The 10,508-nt window shown below is 45.0% G+C and overlaps 1 protein-coding gene across 2 annotated transcripts; it reads right to left on the minus strand.

Moving 5' to 3' along the window:
- Positions 1 to 4,166: 4,166 nt before the first annotated feature.
- On the minus strand, positions 4,167 to 10,305 carry LOC125525895 (cation-transporting ATPase HMA5). 2 transcript variants are annotated; one of them, XM_048690906.1, is made up of 10 exons: positions 9,919 to 10,305; positions 8,067 to 8,681; positions 7,050 to 7,479; positions 6,638 to 6,963; positions 6,104 to 6,162; positions 5,681 to 6,023; positions 5,298 to 5,498; positions 4,907 to 5,164; positions 4,302 to 4,806; positions 4,167 to 4,183 (listed from the first exon to the last, which is right to left on the minus strand). In XM_048690906.1, exons 1-9 carry the CDS (start codon positions 10,213 to 10,215, stop codon positions 4,330 to 4,332), a joined length of 3,006 nt encoding a protein of 1,001 aa, XP_048546863.1. In that variant the 5' UTR covers positions 10,216 to 10,305; the 3' UTR covers positions 4,167 to 4,183; positions 4,302 to 4,329. The 2 variants fall into 2 exon arrangements, with proteins under 2 accessions (XP_048546863.1, XP_048546862.1); XM_048690905.1 differs by lacking the exon at positions 4,167 to 4,183 and having other exon boundaries at positions 4,239 to 4,806.
- Positions 10,306 to 10,508: the final 203 nt, after the last annotated feature.

Below are 10,508 nucleotides of genomic sequence, written 5' to 3' on the forward strand. Positions count from 1 at the left end.
AGCCCAATAAGGCCAATATACCTCCCGGGGGGTTCCGATAACCTCTCGGTGCTCCGGTATATTCCCGATCTCACCCGGAACCATTCCGGTATCCAAATATAGTCGTCCAATATATCGATCTTTATGTCTCGACCATTTCGAGACTCCTCATCATGTCCGTGCTCATATCCGGAACTCCGAACTACCTTCGGTACATCAAAACACAAAAACTCATAATACGATCGTCACCGGACTTTAAGCATGCAGACCCTACGGGTTCGAGAACTATGTAGACATGACGGAGACACGTCTCTGGTCAATAACCAATAGCGGAACCTGGATGCTCATATTGGCTCCCACATATTCTACGAAGATCTTTATCGGTCAAACCGCATAACAACATACGTTGTTCCCTTTGTCATCGGTATGTTACTTGCCCGAGATTCGATCATCGGTATCTCAATGCCTAGTTCAATCTCGTTACCAGCAAGTCTCTTTACTCATTTCGTAATACATCATTCCGCAACTAACTCATTAGTTACAATGCTTGCAAGGCTTATAGTGATGTGCATTACCGAGTGGGCCCAGAGATACCTCTCCGACAATCGGAGTGACAAATCCTAATCTCGAAATACGCCAACCCAACAAGTACCTTTGGATACACCTGTAGAGCACCTTTATAATCACCCAGTTACGTTGTGATGTTCGGTGGCACACAAAGTGTTCCTCCGGTAAACGGGAATTGCATAATCTCATAGTCATAGGAACATGTATAAGTCATGAAGAAAGCAATAGCAACATACTAAACGATCAAGTGCTAAGCTAACAGAATGGGTCAAGTCAATCACATCATTCTCCTAATGATGTGACCCCGTTGATCAAATGACAACTCATGTCTATGGCTAGGAAACATAACCATCTTTGATCAACGAGCTAGTCTAGTAGAGGCATACTAGTGACACTCTGTTTGTCTATCTATTCACACATGTATCATGTTTCCGGTTAATACAATTCTAGCATGAATAATAAACATTTATCATGATATAAGGAAATAAATAATAACTTTATTATTGCCTCTAGAGCATATTTCCTTCACATGTGGGGCGAAACAACTCATACTAGTACTTATGGGCCCAGATGACCTGGAGTGGTACGTATGGGCCCAAACAACTTGGAGTGGTACATGTGGATCCAAACGAGTCATACTAGTACTTATGGGGCGGGCCCGTATGACTCGGAGTGGTACTTGTGGGGCCAGAAAACTCATACTGATACTTGTGAGTCCTGATGACTCAGAGTGGTACTTCTAGATCCAAACGACTCATACTAGACTTTTGGGTCCAAATGACTTGAAGTGGTACTCGCTGGGCCAAACGACTCCAACTGTTGGGTCCGGTTAACTCAGAGGGGTACTTATAGGCCTGAAATACATGCATTGGTACTTGTTGGTCCAAATGACTCATAGCGGTACATGTGGGGCAGAATAAGTCATATTATTGCATGTGGGCTCAGATGACTCAAAGAGGTACATATAGGCCCAAATGGCTAGGAGTGGTAGATGTGGATCCAAACAACTCATACTAGTACCTCTGGGTCCGGAAGACTCATGCTAGTACTTATGGGGGACCGGATGATTTGGAGCGATACTTGTGGTGCTAGAAGAGTCGTACCGACACTTGTAGATCCCGATGACTCAAAATTGTGCATGTGAGGTATAACAACTCATGCCCGTACTTGTTGTGGGCCCAGATGACTTGGAGTTGTACTTCTATATTCGGGACTCATACTAGTACTTCTAAGGGCTAGATGACTTGAAGTGGTACCTGCAGGGCGAAACAACTCCAGCTTATGGGCCTTGTTAACTCGGAAGTTCTATGTGTGGGTCCGGATGACTCATAGTGATACATGACGGGAAAACAACTCATACTTCTACTTATGTGTCTAGATACCAACCTTGCAGTGGTACATGTCGGACCAGAAGACTCATATTTATACATGTGGATCTGAATTACTCAAAGTGGACCGAAAAGGCTTAGTTGTCAGTCTGAACGACTCAGTGTGATATTTGTGGTCAAATGAAGATATGTGTTTTTTATTTGTTTACAAGAACATTTACTTTGTTTAGTTCAGAAATAGATATGGTTTTATACGTTGCGGATGGTGTTTCAGATGGCATTATATGTTATGGAAAAAAACATCCGCACAATAAAACTGAGATTTGAACGACATTCGTCCGATAGCCTAGCAACAACACTCCATATCCATCTGTCGTCAATGTGTTACTTGGACATTTATGGAGAAACCCAGCTATTTCCCTACATAAAAGAAAATCTACAATGGCATCGCCACAACCGAATGAAAAAATTCTTTCATAAAAATAAATCTTCAATGGCATCGCTAGGATCGCCACAAGTCCACAACCTGATGAAAGAATCAAGGTTCACGTTAGTCAATCATCATCACCCAAACTTTTCTTACTTAAAACTAGGACGTGTACATCTCCATGTTGTATAGGGAACAATACAAGGGTGGATAACGAACATAGATTCAAGTGATTTTTTGTTTCCAATAATTGTTGTTTACATAACTCTTCTGAATTAAGCTAGGACATATAGATTATCTGTCATGTACAAGGAACAATGTGACACCTTTTTTTTGGTTTCCAATAATCACAATTACCCAAACTTTTGTTATAATTAAAGCTAGGCCATGTAGGATGGAATAAGAACATAAATTCGAAAAAATGGTGGACACGTATCCATTAGAACTAAAAAAATGATGGACAAAACATATTTTGAAACATTGCCATGTTAGAGAAAATTGTTTCACATGGTATCTTTCCGAGAACACAACATTATAATCTATTACAGAGTAACTGATTTGATCCAGAACAGTTTGTCAGCTGGTTTGCTTATTCATGATCATGCACTCCACTGCATAATTTTCTCTTCTCCATACTTGATGCCTAGTGGTGTCCATTCATATATATGTCCTGAACCAATACAGAGAAAAGCAAAAGCAAGTACCAAAGATAATAAGAAGGGCTCACTGATCTTATGACATATTCATCCGACATCTCGACAGAAAAACCCAGTTTATCGACCATCCACACGTACAGTCAGCGCCTGGGTACAGTACAAATCCCCTCTCCGGCCGGCTCTACTACCCGTATGTGGGGCACGCCCTGGATAGAGCAGCTGCTCGACGAGCGGAGATGGAGGAGTAGGGACGAGCCGGTAGGCGTGCGCCTCGCCAACGCTGGCTGCCATGGGCGCCGATCCGCGCCACGCCGTGTGTGCCTCGCCAACTATGGCCGCCATGGCCGCCGTTGGAGATGATGTCGCCAGAGGTGGAGAAGGCGAGGCGCACCCCGCGTCGTTGGCCGCTTTTTGGGCGGGGCAGAGGCCGCCGCAGGTGGATACAAGGGGACGGGCAGGAAGGCTACTAGGGTTAGGGCAATGTGTTTAGGTCAGGTCCTTCATTCCCAGCTAGGAGAAAACAGAAAAGAAAAATGAAATACTGAAATACTCCTCGCAAGAAAATCATAAACAAAGCTGGTGATTACCCTTTTGCCCCTCAAACGGAGGTACTCCACCTGTTTCCGAGTTAGTACTCCGGGGGGGACTGATGCTGGAGTACCAAATCGCGCAAACCGTTGGATTGAGGAAAACAAACGGTGTCTATTCATTTCAGGGTATAGTAAAAGATCTCTGCGTAAGAAGATTAGGGACGCGAGCTGTAGTACTGTAGTTGTACGATTAGCAGCAACAGCAGAAAGGGAAGCGAGCTGTTGTGTAGTGTAGTGTAGTAGTACGACTAGCAGCAACAGTAGGAAGAGACACGAGCTGTCGTGTATACCAGTACGACTAGCAGCAATAGCAAGGGACTAGCACCGGCAACGGTAGAGGAATGCTGTTCAAAAGCATTGCTAAAATCAGCCTCCCATTCACCCAGACAGCAGGACGAATACCTAGGCAGCCCGACAAGGACGAGCACATGGCGAGACGCAAACAAAAAAAAAATAAGGACAAGCTTATCTCAGAAAAAATAAATAAGGACAAACAAAAGGGGAAACAAATTGTTGTTGATGTCATGTTAGACCCATTTGCAAGTGATCAGGAATTGCGATTGAAGCCGGTGCACCAGCAAAAACTGGTGCTGCACCGAATCAGGAGAACCACTGAACCTGGATTCATGGCATTCCCTGGCCGTTTACGAAGAAGCAGAAAAGTAATTCACCGCAGCCGTGAGCAATGGAGTACACAGGAAACCATTTTCTTTCTTTTCATTTCATTTCTGTAAAAATGGTGAAGGGGACTTACAGTTACAGTATTCACAAAAGCCATGGCTCTACTCTACAGTTATCTGGAGCACGGTGGTGAGTCTGGGTTTTCTGTATCTCCGCAGCAGCAGCGAGGAGCACACCACGCTGACAGACGAGAAGGCCATGCAGGCGCCCGCCAGCCACGGAGGCATCTGGAGCCCCGTCAGCGGGAACAGCGCGCCGGCCGCCACCGGTATGGCCACCACATTGTACGCCATGGCGAAGAAGTAGTTCCAGCGGATCCGGTTGAAGGTCTTCCTCGAGAGGTCGATGGCCGTGATCACGTCCTCCAGGTTGTTCCTCACCAGCACGTAGTCGGCCGCCTCGATGGCGATGTCCGTGCCGCCACCGATGGCCATCCCGACGTCCGCCGCCGCGAGGGCCGGGGAGTCGTTGATGCCGTCCCCGACCATGGCCACTATGCTCCCGTCCTTCTGGAGCGACCGGACCACGTCGGCTTTCCCGGCAGGCATGACCTCTGCTCTCACATCCTCAATGCCAACCTGCCAAGTGACAATAACCCAGTGTAAACAGTTAGGCACCTGAGGTGGTAAGAATAGACTTAATGGGTGATCAGAATTCAGAAGCAAATCTGATGCGAACCTCTTTCGCGACAGCTTGTGCAGTCCTCCAGTTGTCACCTGTGAGCATCACTGGATGAATGCCCATCTTCTTCAGTCCTTCCACGACTACAGCGGCCTCTCTTTTCAGGGGATCGGCAATCCCCATCAACCCCACGAAACTGCTGTCATATGCCACCAGAACGCCTGTTTTTGCATTCAGTTCCAGGTCTACCAAGAAACTTTCAGCTTCCGGGGGAACGCTCACCCCATTTTCGTTCATCAAGGCACGGTTTCCAATCTGCAGTGACATTTTTATTACAGATAATCAGCAATTTACTTGGAAAGATTTATAAATACATGTGCTACAGTTGCACACTGCTTTGAGGTATTGTACAGAAGGGGTGAAGGATAAATGGCAGCTTATGACTCACCAAAACTTTCTTCTCGTTGATCAAACACTGAACTCCTTTGCCAGGCACAGCAGAGAAATCTTCAGCTTCAAGCAACCATTGGGACAGTATCTGCTCTTTTCTTTGCTCAATGCCATCCTTTGACGAAGGGAGCTTGCCAAAGAAATGGAAATGAAATGCATATTCCAATACAGCCTTTGCAAGAGGATGCTCACTGCTTGCCTGTGTACAAAACAAAAACATAAATATTTTTCAACTTACATTTTTTTCCCTTTATCATATATGGATATGCAGGCAGAAAGTAGAAAATATCCTGCCTGAGCAAGGAGCAAACCATAACATGTTTTTACCACATACTGATATGAACCATAAGAGTTATTTGTGATCAAGATTGATTGCCTCACCTCTGCAGATGCTACTAGTGTGAGGAAATCTCCTAGGTCCATTCCAGAGAAAACCTTTGCAGTTGTAACAACAGCCTTTCCTTGTGTTAGTGTCCCTGTTTTATCAAAGATCACGTAATTTACATTTTGAGCCCTCTCCAATGCATCTCCACCTTTTACAAGTACTCCATGATTAGCCCCGATTCCAGTTGCCACCATTACAGCAGTTGGGGTTGCCAAACCAAGGGCACAAGGACAAGCAATCACCACAACAGATATGGAGAACATGAGGGAGAAAACGAAGCAATTGCTAGTTCCGTCAAACCATGAATGTGGATATGCTCCCAACGATCCACATAAGAACCTACAAAAGTAGACAATCCACAAGTGAGAAACTTGAACGAAGCATTACTATGAATTTTGTACAATGTTTATTTAACTCACCACACGGAGAACGTTAGAATGGACAAGCTGATGACAATTGGAACAAAAATGCTAGCCACCTGAAAATGGAACAGTGGAATGTCAGCACCAACCAAAATAGGCATCTACAATACGTTGCAATGCTTTTGGTGAACACGCAGCTAATTCAGAAGTAAGCTAATCGTCCGAAAGTTTTACTAAAAGTTAATAGGTTCAAATAACAAAAGGAGCAGAAAGCAATGTGTGAAATGAACATGCACTTCGCGCAACATTAAAATAATAAGAGGACCAGAAGGCAACGTGTGAAATGAACATGTACTTCAGAGTTCAGACAACATAAAAGAGTAAAGTGCTGTCCTGTAAGAGGCATTGAAATACAAAAAATGGCATAAAAACAATGTCCATATGCATCATTTCAAATGTGGCAAACAGCACATTATCGCAGACAATGCTTTGGGATCTAAAATGATTTTAGCAAAGGTGCATGGTTGACAGAGATATTTGATACATAGTGACAAAGCGAATATGGGATATCACACACAAAAAAAAACTTACATAATCGGCGAATTTCTGAATAGGGGCTTTGGACATTTGAGCAGTTTCAACCAGAGATATTATCTGACTCAAAACTGTTCCAGATCCTACTTTCGTTGCTTGTATATGAAGGATGCCCTGTAAGTTGATTGTCCCTCCAATTACTACACTTGATACTTCTTTAGGCATCGGTGCAGATTCACCAGTTATCATACTTTCATTGATATGGCTTGTTCCCCAAACAACAACACCATCAGAAGGAACTTTCGAACCAGGAAGAACTTTCAAGACATCACCAGGTTGGACTAACAGAGCATCAATCTCCCTCTCCCCAACATATTTTCCTTCTGAATTTGAAATAGTAATGTCAATTTGCTTGCAGTTTTAGACGAACTGCATTTGAGTACAACAGTTATGTGTGTGTAAAACTTACCTTTATCTTTCAGAAGCAAAATAGCAGTAGCAGGGACAAGTTCTACAAGCTTTTTAATAGCATCTGATGTTTTCCCCTTTGCAAGAACCTCGAGATACTTCCCAAATAGCACAAACGTAATTATCATTGCACTGGTCTCAAAATATATGGGAGGTTGAAATCCAGTGAATGCTCCGTATAGTAGTGCACAAACGGAATATACATATGATGCAGTGGTGCCAAGAACAACTAACACATCCATATTTGTAGAACCATGTCTTAAGGCTCTGTAAGCAGCAACATAGAATCTCTTGCCAATAACGAACTGTACAATGCTAACCAATATCCAGTTCACCAAATCCCCCATATGAAATGGTCCACAGTGCCTGAGAAGCAATGTACTGATGAAAGGTATACTCGGGCAGATCATACGTATGAAAAATACAGGAATCTGTTGCAAAGAGGCAATTGAATTGAGTCAGTAAGCAAGTAGTAGCATAGCAAAAGTTCGGTGTATTCTGAACAGTAGGAAGCAAACAAAATATATTACTAGGCAAAAATACCAAATATCCCTACATCTACTCGTGGTAAATTATTTTAGAAAAGTAGACGACCCTGCATTTTATTTGTTTTCTACAATACCTCTACTGTTTAGTCAATTGCCAGATTTGATGTGAATACCATGTAAGATGTCTGTGTTCTCGTTTATTACTTGCTCAAACATTGAAATTGAACAGTATTGCTCTCTTATTTCATCTTATCTTGTTGGGTTTCACATGTAAGCAAAAAGAACAGTGAAACTAAAATATTTCTTTCATTAGTTAGAAGATGCCACACGATGACAATAATATGTGAGTGTCATTTATATGCTACCTGTTGCCAACATATCATACATTCCCTATTGTACTGTAAGTTGTCTTGCCAAATACAACTATCAACTATGCCGACAGCACTATAATCACAGCACATGTATTATACTTGAACCTTTGAGCAAAACTGTCTAGGGTGAGCAAGAGAGAAGCAAAGATCAGAACTTACACTTAGGAATAAGCTAGAGCGGAGAAGATGGAGCATTTTGGAGGCCTCATGTGCGTCATTCGAAGCCCCTCTACTGTAAGGATTCTGCACGTGTGATTTGAATCTCCCATTGCTTCCCATTTCAATAGTATCCACAATTGATCGCAGACCAACAGCTTCTGGATCAAATACAATCTCAACTTCTGAGAGGGTAGTATTTACAGCAAACTGTCGCAAACCATCCATTTTCTTAAGGATGTCATGTAGTACATCTGCATCCCTCTCTGTGTGCACGCCAGTCAGACCTAGCAATATCTTATCTTGCTCGCTACTCTGTAAGAATGCAGCTTCAAAACCAGCATCCTCGATAGCCTGAACAATTTCATCCTTGCTAATGGTAGACGGATCATACTCAACTTCTCCTAATGACGTTGCCAGGGCAACGACTGCTCCTTTTATACCCGGTTGTTTCCTTAAGATACCCTCAACTGAGTTTACACAATTAGCACATGTCATTCCTCCTATCCTAAATTGTGCTGACAATGTCTTCTGTGACTTAGGTTGAGGGACTGCAGAATCTGGGAGAATTTCAGCGTCAAATCCAGCATCTTCTATAGCTTCTATTATATCCTCGACCTGCACAGAGAAGTCCCAAAATAAAATTGCAGTTAACAAAGTGACCCAAATATGCCAAAAGATCTCGAGCCAATATGTATCACTATGGAATCAGTCATCTAAACTGGAGCAGAACTTGACATACAAGGATTAGTATACAAACTGAAGTTGAACCATTCTAGAGAAGGGGAAAAGAGGGATCAAACAGCTCGTATGATTGCCCGAGCTTGTCTTTTTACGGCCAACGGTGGGGAAAGGTTGGTCACCCTTCTCTGAGGAATCATTCCAAGCTAATTATATTCATAATCTGAAGCTAAACAGCAAGATTCCAGCCAGAAAGCAAATGGTCAAAAGGGGCGGCTCACTGCTCATGGTGGGGGGAAAAATATTCAAAACACAAGTATAACTAATAAGCTGTGATCGCAGTTTTTAAAGCTGTTGCAAAACAAGCTAAAAGTTCCATACGACCCAGACGACATCAGTACGGTGAGTACAAACTTACCATCTCATTGCCATTTTCCAGCAAGTACATGGCAAAATGGTAGTAAAAGTTTGTCACACAGTTTACTAGTTTAGTGTTTTGAAACCAATCTCCATATCACGTTGCCTGAGCCGTGCAATCTGCAATGTCAACCGTCAGCTCAGCACCTCTTTTAGACTTTCCACCGAAAAATACGATTCAACAGCTGCAGGGCCTGCAGCTCCCCCATCAGCTCACCAACCAACCAAAAGCTACTGCGGCGCCACGCTCCACCCCCCGAAATCCCGCGATCCACGATCCATCCACCAGCGACCACGAGCCTCCAACAAAGGCTACAGCTCACCAACCCCGAAAGCAAAAGGGGCTCGAATCATCAGCCACCGGCGATCGACCGATCCGGCAATCTGATTCCCAGGCGTACAGCACCGCATTTAACTGACGGCGTATTTCCGACCCGACAGACAACCCCACGAATTCAGTTCTCACGTCTATACTTGTACAGTACTAAAACCAAAAATTGCAAGCCCAATTCACCCAATCGCATGAAGTGGAAGCGAGCTTCGTGGAGCAAGCGCACCAACTCCCCGGGCCTTTCGCGATAATGGGAAGCCTCCAAAAGACGCGGTCCATTTTACTGTTTTTTCTGACCCAAAAAAAAAACGTCGCAGGCGAAGCGATTTTGTCCGCGCAAAATTACCGCCCCCAAATGCATAGACGAGCTCCGGAATGGCCCGGAGAGAGGCGCAAACACGCAAGGGTCACGGGACGCCATCTCACCTTGACGAGCGCGGGGTCGAAGACGACGCGGGCGCGGTTCTGGAGCAGCGAGACGGCGACGCGCCGCACGCCGCGGCGGGCGGAGACGGCGGCCTCGACGGAGCCGGTGCAGGCGGAGCACGTCATGCCCGTCACCCGCACGTGCGCCTCCGCCTCCTCCTCGTCCTCCTCCGCGCCGCCTCCCGCCGGCGCCGCTCCGCCCATCTCCTCGTCGTAGGAGCCCAGCAGCGCCACTTCCTCCATGTCGTCGCCCGCGCGGCCGCCCCCGGCGACCGCCGCGAGCTGGAGGTGGGCCATGGCTGTCAGAGGCAGGGGAGGCGGGCGGGCGACAGAGGTGGGAATATTTTCGTCGGAAGGGGAAGGGAGACCGGAGGAAGGAGACAGGGGGTGGGGCTGGTTTATAAACTTGGGGAAAGGCGAAGGGGAAGGACCGAAATGATTTTTATTTAGGCAACAGAGGGGGGTTTCTGAAAATGTTACGTAGTGTTATTTTTTGCAATGTGGTCCCTCGAGGGAGGCTCGCAGTTTCGGTTTGACTTGGTTTTCGTGTTCGGTGTGGAAGTCAGCATGCGGTCCAAGATTACTACGTT

This window comes from Triticum urartu, chromosome 7 (assembly GCF_003073215.2).
Source record: "Triticum urartu cultivar G1812 chromosome 7, Tu2.1, whole genome shotgun sequence".
Taxonomy (NCBI): Eukaryota; Viridiplantae; Streptophyta; class Magnoliopsida; order Poales; family Poaceae; genus Triticum; species Triticum urartu.

What these genes read in the sequence shown, in the direction of transcription:
- LOC125525895 (XM_048690906.1), bottom strand. Translation starts at nt 10,215, where the DNA reads ATGGCCCACCTCCAGCTCGCGGCGGTCGCCGGGGGCGGCCGCGCGGGC. An exon ending in GCTCTAGCTTATTCCTAAGT is followed by an intron (nt 7,480 to 8,066) that starts GTAAGTTCTGAT and finishes TCTTTGCAACAG; the next exon opens with ATTCCTGTATTTTTCATACG. An exon ending in TCAACGAGAAGAAAGTTTTG is followed by an intron (nt 5,165 to 5,297) that starts GTGAGTCATAAG and finishes ATGTCACTGCAG; the next exon opens with ATTGGAAACCGTGCCTTGAT.